The sequence below is a fragment of the Perca fluviatilis genome, chromosome 2, assembly GCF_010015445.1.
Source record: "Perca fluviatilis chromosome 2, GENO_Pfluv_1.0, whole genome shotgun sequence".
In the NCBI taxonomy this organism is placed as follows: Eukaryota; Metazoa; Chordata; class Actinopteri; order Perciformes; family Percidae; genus Perca; species Perca fluviatilis.
The window spans coordinates 22,026,950-22,044,149 of NC_053113.1; the positions used below are offsets into that span (position 1 = coordinate 22,026,950).

Below are 17,200 nucleotides of genomic sequence, written 5' to 3' on the forward strand. Positions count from 1 at the left end.
GGGAAAAGGCCATCTGGTAAGAAAAAAAAAAGTCTGCTGCTGGGTTTATCGATAAGTAGCAGCTTAACTACCAAAGTGTTTTACTGATAAAAACAAAACAAAAAAAAAGAGTTCTGACTATTTATTTTTTAATTGTCTAATGTGAGGCCTTGGACACAAAGAAAGATTGATTGATTTCTGCATACATTTGATTCCACAGATTTCTGAATGATGCTACTGTATATTAGAAAGTGAAAAGAGACGTAGGCCTACGTGCCACTGTCTCCAAAAGGCTGCAATCTGCGCAATAATGTATTAGAGTAAGCAACAGTTTGTGGTGTAAACATTGTGGTTTACATTGGGCTAACGTTACAGTATACTGTAGGTTGTTGTCTGCTGTCTAGCCTCTTCCCCTTGTTCGATGTCACTTCCATTAAAATGGTGCTTTGTTGTTGTGTAGTAAAAAACAAAAGTTGTATTAATATATATTTTGATGCAGTGGAGGACTAAAGACTAATATGTACATACGTGGATATAAATATTACAGAATAATGCATTATTAATAAATTACTTCGGAATGGTACAAGTTTAATCCTGACATCTCTCTTGCATGAAAATACCGACTTATTTGCCATAATCGTGCGCTGTTCCTGTTAATAACTGATATATATTGTATTCAGTTTAACTGATTTGATGTCATGCACCAAGATTCATTGCCAAGATTTCCCATGCGGGTCAATACACCAAAGTTCAGTTATTCGTACAGCACTTGAATGCATCATAAGACCGGGTGCACATCACCACAGGCGGTGACTTCAACAGCTCCGCTAAACTTAAACATAGACGGTTACTGGAGCAGCCGGGGAAGTAGGGAAAGTTGAGAGCATTTTTGATTTATAACGGTAACCGGGGGAGATTACCTGATATCATTTTAGTTAAAGAGAGTGTTTAACCACGGATATATGCTATAATCAGAATGACAAGTATACAGACACAGTTTCGGGTTCTTGACAAACCTCGGAGATAGCTAACTTAGCTTAAAGCAAAAAACAAACTAGCGTTAAGCTAAGGGGAAGAGGCTAAACGTTAGTTGAGTTTTCTTTGAGTTATTCTTTGGTGGTTTACGGTCCCGCTGACGTTACATTATCATCAGGTTTCATTAACGCCGTCAAAAGCTAAAAGGTTTGAATTCAAGTGGATACCCATATGCTATTTAACGTCATGATTCAACGTGGCTCAAGTTAATATAGAATTGGCTTTCGCTGACTTCGAATCAAAAGGATTTCTAGCTACTTGAACGAAAATAAACACTGGACATAAACTTAACGCTACCTATATCAAGGTAAGTAATGGCAGCGCTGGTTAACGTTACCAATTGTCCTTTTTCGTGACCGTTAGCTTCTATCGTACAGTAATCTATTGTCTCTTTAGAAATGAATGTTATTAAAACGTGGACTGTGTTAACGTTAGCTAAGTAACGTTACTAACGTTAACTCCCCGCACATGCTTTCTGTTGGACCAGTGGGGCATTGACTTAATGTTAAGAATACAATATTATTAATCACCAGCTATTTAATAAAACGTGCTAACGTCACCTTGTCTGTCACAGTTTCCAGGAACAATAATATCACTGCAAGTTGTAGTTTTACAATGGCAAACAGCATGTGTCATCAGGCAAAGGTGTGTTGCCAGGAGGAAATTTATACATTATTTCCTGTTAAATAAGGACGGTGTTAAAGGTGCTATATTATGCTCATTTTCAGGTTCGTACTTGCATTGATTTTGAATTTCCACTAGAACATGTTTATATGTTTTATTTAAAAAAAAAAACATTATTTCCCGATACTGTCTATCTGAATATACATGTCTGAAACGCTTCGTTTTAGAGCCTCTCTCTTTATGCCACCTCCAGAAAAAGACTAGTCTGCTCTGATTGGTCAGCATTGCTGGGTCTTTCGCATCAGCACTCTCTGGGCCCTATCTTGCACTCAGCGCAATTGCCTTTGTACACCGACGCATGTATCATTCCTATTTTGCCCCCGACGCACAGCAGACTTTTCCCTCCACAGACGCACGTCAGTAAATTAGGGAATGTATTTAGACAATCATTTCTCTTTTTTTATTGCACTTTGCACATAACGCTGTACATTTGATATTTTATATATATGTTTAAAGTATTGATAATATATGTTTTTTATTGTTTGTATACCTGGAGTGGTAACGAAAATAATTTCCCCTTGGGATTATTAAAGTATTTGTGATTCTGATTCTGATTGTATTTGTGCTCCTGGGTGGTACAGCGAAAACCATTGCACTTTTCATCTTTTTTTGCACTTCTGGTTGGACGCAAACTGCATTTCGTTGTCTTTGTACTTGTACTCTGCACAATGACAATAAAGTTGAATCTAATCTAGAAAAAATACAAGAATCTTGTTCCTGTTACAGGACCTGAATGGCCTCCGTTGTTGCAGTGAAAACTGAGAAGCGACCTGCAGCTGATTCTCAGGATGCAGACTCAAATGCAAAAAAGCCCAGGTAAGCTAAGCTCAGGTGCTGCTTTGGAGCCAGCGGCACAGTCTGCCCATGACTCATGCATCAATTTTGTCTACAGGGCTGATTAAAATCTTGTTTTCTTGAGTTCCTCTTTTATTTCTGGTACCAACTACAGCTAGGTTTTAGTTTCACGCTGCATCTTAATCTGCTTGAAAATGGTTTGTTTAATGCTGTGTGGAAGGATTTGGGAAGCACCATATTTTGAACCATCATCACTCAATCTCTGCCTGCCCCAAAGGAAACTTCTGCCCAGCCTGAAGACCAAGCAAGCCCCTGAGCTAGTCTTGGTGATTGGCACGGGGGTAAGCTCTGCAGTGGCCCCTCAAGTCCCCGCACTTCGCTCCTGGAAAGGCCTCATCCAGGCCTTGCTTGATGCAGCCAATGACTTTGACCTACTAGAGGAGGAGGAGAGTCGGCGTTTCCAGAAGCACATGCAGGAAGATAAGAATTTGGTTCATGTGGCCCATGACCTCATTCAGAAACTTTCCCCGGTAAGACTGCCTTGCCTTTCCTCTATACACCACCCTGTCAAGCATGTACAAACACATTGCAGACAGACTGCCAGCACACTGTCCTTGTTCTCAGCCAGGGGCATTTTGTTCAACTTCCATCAAATTGAGATAAGACATCTTAGTCGTATCTCATTAAAAGACCTATAGCTAATGACACAAGGCTCGTTTGTGACTTTTTTCTTACAAATTTAATTTTGGTCAATGCAAACTCTTCTAATCACTTCTAATCCGTTCATGTAGAATCAATCACACATGCAAGGAGCAGGCTTATTTTTCTGTTTCTCATCGTTGATGTTGAAAATAAAAAAAACATCCGGATGAAGGCACATGAGCTGAACCACAATCAAGGTTTACAGCAGATGTACAGCGTACATACCTGCAGTGAACTGATTTTCTAGGCACCAAAATGTCTTGGTCCCTTTTAATGAAAATACTTAACTAAACGTTCTTGCAGGTTAAACCTTCACTGCTGAGTACTTGGGAGTAATGCACAAAGCTACGCTTATATGGTAGTTTGGGAAGTCAGGCCACAAATGCTTTGGTTTTATCAGCAAACAAAAGCCTACGTTGGAAAGAACAAATGTGTTTAGCGAAGCAATGCCGACTTTTAAATGTTCCTATTATTCAGTCTGGTGTTCACTTTGTTCCTGTCCTGTTCTTGGTGTTAGTCATGACTTATTCATCCAAATTCAGATGACATTTGTGAGTTTTCCAAAGAGAAATGAAAATACAACAAGCTGGACATCATATATGAGACTTTTGGTTCATTACAAAAAACTGAACCCCTCGCCTTTTAATGTGGACAAGGTCCCGATTTGATTCTTTCACGATACGTGGGCGCTGATTGAATTTGTATTGCCATTTTTATTTATTGCGATTCTAGAAGTATTGCTATTTGATAGTATTGAGTATTGCAATTTTCTTTGCCTTCTTTAACAAAAACACAAGTTGAATAATACACCTCTAGAGACAATATATCATGAGACATTTCTAAAAAACGAATTGTTTTCTAAGAAGAATGTCAGTCAGTCTGAAATGTATTTAAATTATAAAGAAGTACATAACATGAATTTTCTGCATTTTCTGCTTTCGCTCTGTTTTGCTGGAAATGGATATGATGTAGTCACCGTCAGCGGTACCGTATAAACGAGTAAAAACAAACCAAACATCACATGAATTTGTTATTGCGAATAAGGCTGCATAATTGATATTAGATTGCAATTTCAATTCCTACCTCTGCGCAATCTCATTTTCATATCTTACTCTAAAGTTGCATCAACGACAGCAAAAAGCCCAATGTTTTGTCATAGTTGCAGCACCAAGTAACATCACATCTTATTATCACCTAAAATGCGTGAACCAATCAAGCCCACCAAAACTAACAGAAAATCCCTGCCAACCAACCATACAAACACAGCAAGATCCTTACACAGGGCATCACCATCCCTGACAGAGGCAACCAATGTATTTGTTATTGTTCCCTAATAAGTCAGAGAAAGTTATACATTTAAAAACAGGGTATCTGTAGGTTTCACCAAGTCAAATTTAAGACTTTTCAAGTACTTTTTTAAGGCCATTATGAATGAAATTTAAGACCTATATCGTGACATAATTTTTTTTTTTTCAGATGTCAGAGTGTGAAAACAATGTCTGAAACAACTCCCCCGATTTCCTCATTGGCATTATAGGACTGGTGTTTAGATCGGCTGCAATTTAAGTTGCATATTGGTCTAATTTGTAGTTGTAATACAGTAAATTATAATTGGACTAGCGACAGAATTACACCACAGAATTAAAAAAAGAACATTGTAAAGCGCTGCAGGAACATTTCAGTGAGCATAAGAGGTAGGGAAATTAAGACCTGTTCAAAATTATTTAAGACCTAGAACACAATACTTTGATTTGATTTTGAAATTTTAGACTTTTTAAGACCTCGCGGAAACCCTGAAAAAAAAGGATTCTCCTTTTTTTTTATTTTATTTTTTTTACAGAACCTTGCAGCTCTAAACGAATTGGATTATTACAAATATTTTTCAAAAGAAAATGGATAAAAACATTTTTGGATTTCCATATTCCTCACTTCTCTTGCTATATTGGACTGGTCTAGTCTGGAGCAGAGCTGGCAGATGGGAGCCTTAACACAGTTTGCCTCCTGTGTTAGTCATGTCTCATCGCACCTTTGACATTGATAAAGCGCTTTGTTTCTGCCCTCAGCCGGCCTGTTGTCACAAAGCGAACAAGCAACGCTTTTATGGCTTTATCCAGCGTGTTTATTTCAATCCACAGTCGTGCAGACACCAGCCCACTGCTGTTGGCTACAGACACAGCAGGCTCTAGCATGCTGAGAGAAAAAAAACAAGCATAGAATAATGTGAACCAGCTGCCCCCTCCTAGCCCAGATTTTCCATTCAGACAGAGTTAAAGCACCACCCAAACAGCAAGCATACTGTAAATGACAGGAGAGGACATTAGTTTGTAGTGATTCCATTCACAAAACCCATCTGCAGTTAAGAGCACCTGTTCGCACTAGACATTAATTGATGTCCTCTGACCCAAGAAAATGAATTTCTTTAAGCATGTGAGTTATAGCGTTTCCTCAAGGCATATGAAATTGGACAATATGTCCTAATATTAAAATACCCTAAGAAAACCGAAGCCTCCAGTCTACTTAACAGCTGTGAGAGTTTAACCCACTTTTCATGGAATTGTGTTTGAAATGGATTATGGTGGTTTGCAGGCACACAGTGCCAGGTAATGAGGGTAATCTGAAGTTAAAACTGAAGGAGAACTTTTTTTTTTTTTTTTGTAAATCCTCTCGCACATTTGACCTTGGCAAATAACAACTTTTGCCGACTTGTTTATTTGCACAATTCAGGCAAGAAATATTAACAATGTTTTGGGTGACTGGAGGAAACATTTGATCTTGTGTTGATACTGGCTTTGATGATAATCTGAGATTTGGAAATGATAAAGCTCTCTACGTCCCTTGCTGCTAAAGGAAACGGTGGTGGTTTATTTTACCAAAGTCAACGGTCATTGTGAAATTAACCATAACTGTCTGTGGAAGAAAGATCACGCTACAGTATGTGGTCTTTTAAGTCACTGTGTTATAGGAATTTTATAGCACGGTTTTGTGCTAACTGTATGCATGTCCACAGTAGGGCAGTCCAGAGCTAGCATAAAATGAATACAATGTATTAAGAGAATATTTAGAAACCAGAGTTGTTTACTTGCACTTAATGTGGTCCTTACATAAGTCCTGAGACAGTCCAAGGACACCCAGTGATCAGGATGGGTGCTGTAGACACTAGATGTGGATAATGAGCTTCTTCCTGTGGAAAGGACTCCCACTGTTAAGCCCATTAGAGCTGTAATCTCTGGAAGCCAGCGGAGCATTTCCCTAGGCTAGGATCACCTTGGTCACTGCATCTCTACACTACGCTTTGCTATTCTTAGCTGCCAGACTCCTTTTTTTTTTTTTTGCCTCTTTCATTTTACAACCAGCTCGGCCAGGTAAGGGTGAGATTCTGACTGTGTATTCACAACCCATAATCTCTTAGCAGACTAAGGTGGTATGCGAGTTGCTATTTGACGAGCTGTGGTCAGTATCCGAGAGGGGGATGGAGTGTTTGATACAGAACAAAGTTGCCCATGAGTAGATACTTTAAAAAAACTGGCACACACTTGACACACCCCTGAAGTCTCTACTTGAGAGTAAATTGGGGCAGTTAGGGTGCCAGTTGGAATTCCTGTGGAAGGTGATGCCAAGGAGAAGTCTTGGTGAAAGCATGTTAAAACAAAAATAGTGGAGTACATGACTATATGAGTCACTTAGTACTCAAGTTTGGGCCTAAACTCCTGATTAACGGTAGTAACTAGGCTGACATCTTGACACCTAATGCGTCTACAAATAGGAGTGGTGATTGGGCTACATATGCATACATACACATATATATTAACAACATGGAAAAACAAAATAAAATGGACCTACTTTTCGATTTCTTTCTATGGGGAAATTACACTACACTCATTTTCTCCAGTGTTTGTGGTAGCAATTATTCTGCCGTTGCGCCCCGCATCCAAAGCATATCCTGTAACTGTTGCTCAACTTGGGCTCAAACACACATTTATTTAAAGACACACATGGTCAGGTCACATGGCATGATAAGTAAAACTGTGTACTCAAGAGTACAATCCCATTCAAAGGCTGCTTGTTGTGGGTTTGTGAAAGTGCACTTGATCTCACAGTTGTGGTACATTTGACAATATCCTATTGGTATTTAAATATTTTAACAGGACATACTTGCCCTTAAACTAATACAGTAGTTCTGCTCATGTTCAGACAAGTTAAACATGCCATTTCCAGTGAATGTGGTAATGTGTGGTAACTGACAGTGTCTGGGTTTAAATTCCCAGTGGGGCCACACACACTGAAAATATATTATGATTTACTCAGTAAATATTTGATAAAATAAGGAACAAACATACCTCACAATGACACTGTATGGTTGTCTCTTAATTGTGTCTGCCAGAGGTTATTTTATGAATCAGTTTTCAGTCAGTACACACAGCATTCTAGGTTGGAAAATTGTATCCACTTTGAAAACTTGGGAAAGTGCAGATTATTTACAAAAGTTTGGCCATTCTTGTGTTAAGACTTAACAAATCAAAGCATATTTTGGGGCACAGTTTTCTTCTATTGTGAGAAGGCTGTAGTAAAGCTGTCTTACATTGCAGCAACAGTGAAATACTACTTCACAACACACATGTGTACTTCAGAACCTAGATGTGATAGCCTCAGGATCTGTGTGCTCCAATGATCTTTATGTCATTTTATTTTTATAGCAATTTTTACTTCCTCCTGGCGCACTTGATCATAGTGTTGCTTATTGTTTGCTGCACTTCTTTTTTTTTTTTTTTAGCTGTTACACTGCATTCAGTGCTGTTTTAAAGGTGCTTAGCTGGCGATTGGTCTAGTATAAGTAGGATTGTGCGTTGCGCTTTGCCACTTTTCGCAGTAACATCACCAAACAACCTAATAAAGTATTCATGATGTTTTGAGCTTAAAAACATGAAAAGCATGCCAACTGAACAATTTCTCCCATCTACTCATATAGTAATGTGTTCTTTTATTATTCCTATCATTTTCTCTCTTTTTATTTTACAGAGAACAGGCAATGTGCGATCAACATTCTTCAAGGACTGTCTATACGAGGTGTTTGACAATTTGGAGTGTAAGATGGAGCATGCAGGGAAACATCTTCTGCGCTCAGTGCTGCAGTTAATGGAGAGCGGTGCGCTGGTCCTCACTACTAACTTTGACAACCTGTTGGAGATCTATGCAGCTCACCAGGGAACCAAGCTGGAGTCTTTGGACCTGACCGATGAGAAGAAGGTAAACAGAGCTTGGATTGATTGATCTTTTCTGCCACAATACACTCAGCTTTTTTTTCAGATGAGAGCAAAGGTCACTAAAAGGTCCAGTGTGTAACGTGTTTAGTTGTTCGTTATCAAAATCTGTGTTGCCCGTTCACAAACTTGTCCTTTTTCATGAATATTTACCACCACCATCAATTCAAAAAGTATTCCTTTTGGCTTGAAGTTTTTACATTTGCATTCGCATGATCTGGGGTAGACGCTCCATATTCATGCGCCATCTTGAAATACGTTAGCCGGTAAGGGACATACAGGACATACTGCTCCGCCTTTTGCGTTTTCGCTGTCACATGATAAACTCACGGGTGCTGCTAATGCTGCTAATGGGTATCGTAGCTTCCCAGGCCCCGGCAAGATTGAAGAAGGAAACATGGAGGACCACACATATTCAAAATCCAAATTTCAGGAGCAGGGGTCTTCTTCTTTGCCCAGAAAAAGAAAAAGGATATTGAAAAGAGCAAGAAGGCTACCGTAGATGTAATACGTACTTTGAACTGCGTGGCGCGAGAGATTTGATTGCGATATGATCTCAACGCTAGATGGGAGAAATTCCTACACCTTGGACCTTTTTTAAGCAAAAACTTTGTTAGTTCAGACCTAGATTGTATTGTTTTAATAGTCTGACAAATTTCAAAGTTCAAGTTATATTTCACAAGACGATTTTAATCTCAAATCACAAACACACTAGTGTGGAGGGGGCTGAAGAGTATGTTGTCCTCTGATCATATGGGTGAACTCACTCACTGCACAGTCACTGTCAGTTACATTTATGACGTAACCTTTAGGGGTGGGAATCACCAGAGGCCTCACGATACGATATCATCACGATACTTATGTCACGATACAATATTATTGCGATTTTAAACATATTGTAATATTCTGCGATATATTGCAATTTATTACCTTTTTTCCAACTTCAAATTTTTCCCAGTTTCAAATGATGTCCCCAAAGGACAATTTTGTCAACATTTGTTTTATCTAAAAAGATACATTTCTCTGTTTGTTCATCTCACTTCAATTGTATTGCTGCAAAATGGGGATTGTCAAGCAGACAGACTGACCAACACATATATCATAAAAGATTGATACTTGGCGTCTGTGTATCGATACAGTATTGCCACGAAAAATATCGCGATACTATGCTGTATTGACTTTTTTCCCCCACCCCTAGTAACCTTGCAGTGAAGTTCCTCGTTGGCCGAGACAAACCAATAATGCTTTGTCCTGAAAGAGACTTTTGTCTCTGACAGGTGGAGGTTAAAGTTCTAACCAGCTGTTGTCAAATTTTATAGATTGAACAATATTTGCTTTGGGTTTAAGAATGGGATGAAGGAGAAGCCAGTGTTTCCCTAGTAAACGGGTCGTTTTCGCTGCCGACCAGTTTCTCCGCAAAATGAACATTTTTCTGTCATGTAATTTATGTCCCAGTGCGTTTTAAAGTTGTGTTGATTATTTGTTAAATAGAACACACATTTGCAAAAACTGGTCAGAGTTTTCTGAGAGACCTGTTGCCTCTCAGTCCTGGTATTTATGCCTTGTCTCCATCAGGGATAATATCCTCTAACTGCTGTTCAGTGATTTTACTCCCAGCCCAGCCAGAACAGGATTGAGTGCAGTGGACTGTTAAGTAAGTCGGTGTTTGTGTCTGCGTGTGTGTGTGCGTGTGTGTGTGGTGTGTGTCTAGGTGTTGGAGTGGGCTCAGGAGAAACGGATGTTAAGTGTTCTGCATATCCATGGTGTTTACACCAACCCCAGTGGTATTGTACTGCACCCTGCAGGCTACCAGAATGTACTGAGGAACACTGAAGTTATGGTGAGCCCGGAAATTGTTCACTATTGGTTATGTCTCTGATAAAAGGACTTTATTCTGCAAGATTCTGTACTAAACGCGTCAAGTGTCAATCAATTGCCGCCTCCGCACTTTGATGTATTTGAAATGGTAGCTTTTTGTATAAGTGTATTAGTAATAAATATATTACCTCTGGTTTCAACAGCGGGAGATCCAGAAGCTGTACGAGACCAAATCTTTTGTGTTTCTCGGCTGCGGGCGCACAGTAGACGACACGACTTTCCAGGCTCTGTTCTTGGAGGCAGTCAAACACAAGTCGGACCTTGAACACTTCATGTTGGTACGGCGAGAGGACGTGGGGGAGTTCAAGAAGCTGCGTGACAACATGCTGGACAAGGGCATTAAGGTCATCTCCTATGGAGACGAGTATGCCGACCTCCCAGAGTACTTTGAGAGGCTGGCCAATGAGATCTGCAACCGGGATGTGTCAACCAACGGCTGGGGTAAGGAGGATTAAAGTCGATCACCGTTCATTTGTGCGCCTGTTTGTACTGTAGGAGAGGGTGTGCTCTGCACGGCTGCCTGGGAGTCAAACTAGAGGTGTGGGGTTTCAAAGAAGTGGTCATTTAGGAGGCAGGCAGGGGCTAATGAAAGATGATGTTGAGTTGCATTATTGATAATTTAGGATCCACTGTTGTTGGAGCTTGACCTATACTACTTTTACAACTAAAATTCAAACATATCGGGGCCTCTGCTGCTTCCATTTTGACCATTCTTTTTTTAATCCGCCTCCTGTGACTCCCCCAACTTAATGGGAGTGCAATACTAAATCGCTGGAGTACCCTCTTACATACAGAGCATTGCACAGTCAGGCCCTGCATATGTGGCACAGACTCGGTGGTGGGTAACGTTATAGTGCCAGTTTAGCAGCCCCAAAGTGGATCTATTACTTTTTACCTATCTATTTCAACCATACTTTTGGATCACCATTTCAAACATTTATTCATTGCAGTACATTTAGCTAATAATTTAAACTGTTTATTCCTCAAATAGAGGTTCATCTCAAATATAGACCCTTTGCACGTGACGTCACACTCTACTCCCGCGAATTATGAACGCCATGACGGACGGCGGAAAAGCTATTCTGTAGACGGACGGCAAGTCAAACCTATGAGTCAAACGGGTGTGTTCGCTGTTCTTGTTCTCACATACACAATCTGCAGAGTAATCCTCACCAACACAAGCATGTATATGTATTGCCTTTCTGTTTTAAATGACTGATAAATAATAATAATAAAACTTCCTCACCCAGCTAGCTGCTGTGCTAACCAGCTGTTCCTGCTAACAGGTCCCACATAACTATCATCGGTTATTCAGTGACTTACATATCCCAAAAAGTAAGCCGTTCCCTTGATCATTTAACTTAACACACATACAAAAAATATTGCTTAAATTAAAGATGACATGGCACGGAAACTAGCTTCAAAAAGGCCAAACAACTGAATTAAATGTGGGTCTGCGGAGCTCCTACCCCGGTTAGCCGACCAGCTACCTGCAGCTAGAGTCATATCACTCTGCTAGCTTTGGACTGCTCGCTAGCTGCTGCCCATCGCGTCGAAATATCCACCGGTCAGCAGCGAATATAATCACAGATAAGACGATGGCTAGATGTTACATTATGTGTGGTTAATACTAATCATAGACACTCTGTGATTTACTGCATGGATTAACGTTTGATGAATTATTTCCCAGAGCTGGGATGCGTTCAGGCATCCATTAGAAAGATGCATTGGCTCAGCCAGTGAACAACGGTACGTGCCTGTAGCTAGCTTGTCCTGCTAGCTGATAGCCGTTAGCTGCTAGCTGCCGTCCTGTGAGTGTATTCAGACAGGCTTCTGTGATAATCATCCCAAAAACAATTCACGGTGGTGACATGTCACGTCTTGAAGTGTATCCCCCACCCCCCCCAAAAAAAAAACCGTAGTGCTAGCTGCTAGTTGTAGCAGGAAAAGGTAAACAGTAGTGTGCCGATCGGAGCGTAGTGTGTGAAGAGTGAAGAGCAGATTTGTTTACAAGGGAAGAAGCTTGGAGTAACATAACTATGGCGAACATGGCAGATATACAACACACGGAAGAGCCTTTTGAGTTTGATGGTCGTCCTTATTTATTCGAACCCGAGTATACAGTCGAAGAACTAGCCTCACAAGCGTTGGAAAGAACGAGACAGAGAGGCAACAGGCAGATGAACTTGCTGCTCCAAGCGCAAGCTAAAGCTAGCCTTCAGTAACTGGAAGACATAGCCACACCACCACCGCTCCATGGATTGTTATTGGGATGATTATCACAGAAGCCTGGCTGACTACACTCACCGGACGGCAGCTAACGGCTAGCGGGGCAAGCTAGCTACCGGCAGGATCGAGACAGGGACCAGGGTAGGTGAATTTAAACAATGTCTGAAGAAGAAGATAGTAGCAGCAGTAGTAGTAGTAGTAGTATTATTACAGTTTATTTAGTGTTATTTATTTGAAACTAATGAAACTTTCCGCTCGTCTACTACACTGTTTAGCTTGTGCTTCTGGTGATTCTGCCGTCCGTCATGGCGTCGTCACGTGGTCGTGGTCACGTGTTTGCAAAGGGTCTATAACACTGTCAAAGAACTTCTAATATATCAAGAAGTGCCACTCCCTCGTTACTTCCGGCTTCTGAACTGGTTGCAGTACCACCAGAGTTCCATATAGGGGGCGCTCACAGGCCAGTGCAGAATGAATGGGGCTCTATGGAGCTATACCCCTCAAAACCCACTTTTCTCAGGATATCATTTTTTGTCTAGTAATTTGAATGTTGCATTCGAAAGGGGAGGCTAAAAAAATACACACTGTTGTGTGTTAGATTTTTTTAAAGTCGCTTTTTTGTTCTAAAAAGCCTTTTAAAATGTCAATGACGTAATACACATATACGGCCAGAGATACTGCTTTACAGCAAGCTCTGAGTCGCTTCCTTTGTTCTCTCGAGGCATCGACAACACAGCTAACAGGTAAGGCTCTCCCTGTTTATACATGTGCTAGAAAGAGGTTTGCTAATGTTTTAAAGACCACGCCAAAATATTCACTCTGATATTCAGGCTCTGCTTCGGATGCCGTCAAGCAGGATCTCCGATCGTAATCACTCCTTCACTGACCAATCAGCATTCATTAGCAAAATGCTAGCGTGTTATGGGCTACAACGACTCACCCTGTAAGAAATCAAAAGGACATAAGTACTCGTTCATTCAACTTTCGACCTATAACACATGTTGAACTTGCAAAAACTACAATCAAATCTGAGGTTTCTCAACGACAATCAGGCGAAAACAAATTTAGCCATCTAGCTCCATAGAGTCCCATTCATTTTGCACTGGACCGCGATCACCCCCAGTGGAACTGCAACCAAAAGCCGGTACAATGGGGCTGAATAGGGAGTGGAACGGCTTTCCGTAGACCGGCACTGTACTCAGAATAGGCTATATTCACTGACTGTGGGAAATGGTAGCTCTATGAGTAACGATGATTAGGCTAACATTGCAATATGAGCTATTTGGTCCCTGCACATTAAAAAGGATGATATGATGTGCTAGGGCTGGGCGATAAATCGATTTTATCGATTAACTCGAATGTGTAGTTAACGTGGATTTGTTTAAATGAAAAATCGATTTTCTCCTTAACATCCGCCGACGCTCCCCTCTGGGCTCCCGTAGCTCCGAACGGGCTCATCCCTCCCCCCGCGCGTTTGCCATAGAGATACACAAACAACATGGCAGCGACAGGGACTAACATTAATTATTTTCTTAACCAGTCGTTTCATTACTTAGCTACTTATCTGTAAACGCCGCCGAAATGACCGGCCGCTCGCGGTGCACTGTCCCCGGCTGAGAGTCACCTATTCTCGGATAACTGAACAACCAGCTACAGCTGACCTGAAGGAGCACCATGCGGGGCACCAGAGGCGGTGTTGAGGAACTCTGTTGCAGCTCAACACATCTACTAAATGCCGCTGATACAACCGAGCTGTGACGGAGGTCTGTAGCGGCTTAAACAACCTGCAATCGCCGCTCTGTAGCACGGAGCTCCGCTTCGACGTTTGTTTTTATCACTGCAAAGGAGCTTGCTACAGGTATTCAAGAGACCACGGGATGTTAACGTACGTTACTCAGCAACAGATGAAAATAGTTGCGCAATAACGTAAAAATGATTTGAACTTTTAGCGAGGAACGAGAAGTGAATTACCTGTATGTGTGAAAACAGCTTTATCTCACGCATCCGTTTTGTTGTTGTTGAATATATAGCCCCCCCCCCCAAAAAAACAACTCAAACCAATTTATATTTCCACAAAATTGGCATGAATAATTGTGTGTGTGTGTGTGTGTGTGTGTGTGTGTGTGTGTGTGTGTGTGTGTGTGTGTGTGTGTGTGTGTGTGTGTGTGTGTGTGTGTGTGTGTGTGTGTGTGTGTGTGTGTGTGAGTGTGTGTGTGTGTGTGTGTGTGTGTGAGTGTGTGTGTGAGTGTGTGTGAGAGAGTGTGTGTGAGAGAGAGTGTGTGAGAGAGAGAGTGTGTGAGAGAGTGTGAGTGAGAGAGAGTGTGTGAGAGAGAGAGAGTCAAAACAAAATAAAACTTGTTTTGAACATTTTCTTTGTCATCTGCAGATTGATTTTAAAGGTTACTGACTTACTCAATGCTTGGTTGCTTCTGCTGTCAAAATGGGTTCGGTATTTTCCAGTCAAGAGGTAGTTTGGTCTACTACTGCTGTTACTATGGTACCAGGTTAATTAGTGCACAGTAAATGCATTTGTTTGTTTGACAACTTTAAACTAAATAATCTAAATTTTTCTTGTGGAATTTACTGTGTTCATCGGGTACTATAGTTAAGTCAGAAATTATTCGTGAATAGTATCCGACTGTTTAATGTGTTCCAGAAAGGGAACAAAAAAAAAAAAGCAGGACATTATTTCAGTCTAGTGGATATGTTATAACACGGATTGAACCAGAGTCGAAGCATTAAAACTAGACTGGAAGCAGATTTGATTTATGGCATAAATTGTAGTCGGTAGTCCCAGTTTCATAACATAAGTTTTAATAAATTAATTAATTAATTTAAATAAATTGTGGGATTCATTATATTTCAGTTTAGTAGATTGGCTTAACTTGCTAGCTCTTCTCTCTGAAAGGATTTCAGAATGAGAGTTGCCTGCATTTCATAATTGTCTCTTTATCTTTATCTGCAGGGTCTCCTTCACGAAATGGGGAAGAACAGCAGAACGGCTTTAACGCACAGAAAAGCCTCCTTCAAGGTTAGGACTGAATGCTTGTCTTTGACTTGAGGCAGTGGCCACTTGCAAGAGACATTTCCAGAATAATACAGTAAAGTACTGTCCAAGGCTCTTGTTGTCTTACTGCATGCTGGTAGATAGAAAAGTCAGGTGTGTTCTTGATTTTTAGTATCAAAAGAACTGCTGGCATTCCTTTACACAAAGATACAACCGACTTGTCAGTATTGCATGCATGTCAGTGGCAACATTTCAGTTGATGCTCTGTGTTTCTCAACTGCTCACTTAAGTCCCTTCCTTCTCTTTTTGCCCCAGCCCATCATTCTTGACAGGCACACAGTCGGGATCATTATCAGTCCTTTCCCTCCACAGCTCCGTCGTGAGATCAGTGTACTTTGAGTAGCACTAGAGTCCGATTTCAATCAAGGGATTTAGGAATGTGGTGAAACTATGGGCCATGGCACACCTAAAAGCTGTTGACAGGGTTTCACAGGTGTCTGTGATTTTTCCTTTATTAGTTCTGCTTTAAAAGGGAAAGGAGAAGCAAGTAATCGCTAATGCCAATAGCCAAACTCACTCCCACTGCACTGTCTTTAAATGTTGCTCAACATTTGCGAATGTACAGTAAAAGAAAGTTTTAAATATGCAGATGATGGAATGGTCTCACTTCAATTTGACAACAAATTATAGATCTGAGTCCACTGTCAGTTGACTTCTCTGCATTGATTGGATTTGGATTACAATGATGCAATCGAACTGCATCACCTTGACCTACCTGCCCCGGGAAGAGAAGTTGTAGGTGATCTTAACTGAAAGCAATCTCCAACTGATCTCATGAAGTGGCGTATGTGTGACACGCCAATTCGTTTGCCATTATTGGCGTGTTATCAAGACGCATACTCTTTTATTATTGTATTTATCAACGCCGTTTGGCCTCCGTTGACTTACATTACCTTGCGTTTGAATTTACGGCGTAGCGAGTTGTATGAAAGGGCGAAAATCCGCGTGGGGAGGTTGGTCGGGGTGGCGGATGGGTCAAACACAAGACTCTCACCCAGGAGACCGGGGATCGTGTCCCGCGTGTCACGTTTCCTAAACTCAACCGTTGCTTTCTTTTCCTAAACCCAACCCGTCCACTGTATACAGCGCTGAAAATGCGTACAGATAACACGCCGCTTGGCTTAAGAAAGTGGGCTTGTATGTTTCGGCCAAGTCATGTTGGACAATCTTGTGTTGATATGCAAGGATTGTTAGGTCATGCTCTACCTTTTTAAAACCAGTTAAACTTGATTTGCACACTACTGGATGGGGAATTGGGATGGGGAAATCACACTTAATCTTAGTGATGGATGGTTACTTGATTTGCAAATACATTATGATTCTGTCCTCAGAAGTTCAGAAGACAGCAGAGAGGCTCCCAGCCAGTAGCAATCACTTTGCCACTCCTGTGCTAAAAATGTTCTTTGTAAGCCTTTTTTGTACTTTTAATACTTGCATGTGTTTTCTGACATAGTATTTATAAGTACTATTTTCAAAATAAAGGGTTTGGTATCTCATTTGTCCTGTCTTGTTTGCATGTCTTATGTTATGTGTTGATGATCATACTGGATCAGTCTGTAATGGAGCTACAGAC

At 40.9% G+C, this 17,200-nt stretch overlaps 1 protein-coding gene across 1 annotated transcript; it reads left to right on the forward strand.

Moving 5' to 3' along the window:
• Window positions 1-753: 753 nt before the first annotated feature.
• On the forward strand, window positions 754-17,123 carry fam118b (family with sequence similarity 118 member B). Its single transcript, XM_039777887.1, has 8 exons — window positions 754-1,321; window positions 2,425-2,514; window positions 2,771-3,023; window positions 8,212-8,439; window positions 10,165-10,293; window positions 10,475-10,772; window positions 15,526-15,591; window positions 15,883-17,123. Exons 2-8 carry the CDS (start codon window positions 2,432-2,434, stop codon window positions 15,894-15,896), a joined length of 1,071 nt encoding a protein of 356 aa, XP_039633821.1. The 5' UTR covers window positions 754-1,321; window positions 2,425-2,431; the 3' UTR covers window positions 15,897-17,123.
• Window positions 17,124-17,200: the final 77 nt, after the last annotated feature.

What these genes read in the sequence shown, in the direction of transcription:
- fam118b (XM_039777887.1), top strand. Translation starts at nt 2,432, where the DNA reads ATGGCCTCCGTTGTTGCAGTGAAAACTGAGAAGCGACCTGCAGCTGAT. An exon ending in TCAAATGCAAAAAAGCCCAG is followed by an intron (nt 2,515 to 2,770) that starts GTAAGCTAAGCT and finishes CCTGCCCCAAAG; the next exon opens with GAAACTTCTGCCCAGCCTGA. An exon ending in TGAGGAACACTGAAGTTATG is followed by an intron (nt 10,294 to 10,474) that starts GTGAGCCCGGAA and finishes TGGTTTCAACAG; the next exon opens with CGGGAGATCCAGAAGCTGTA.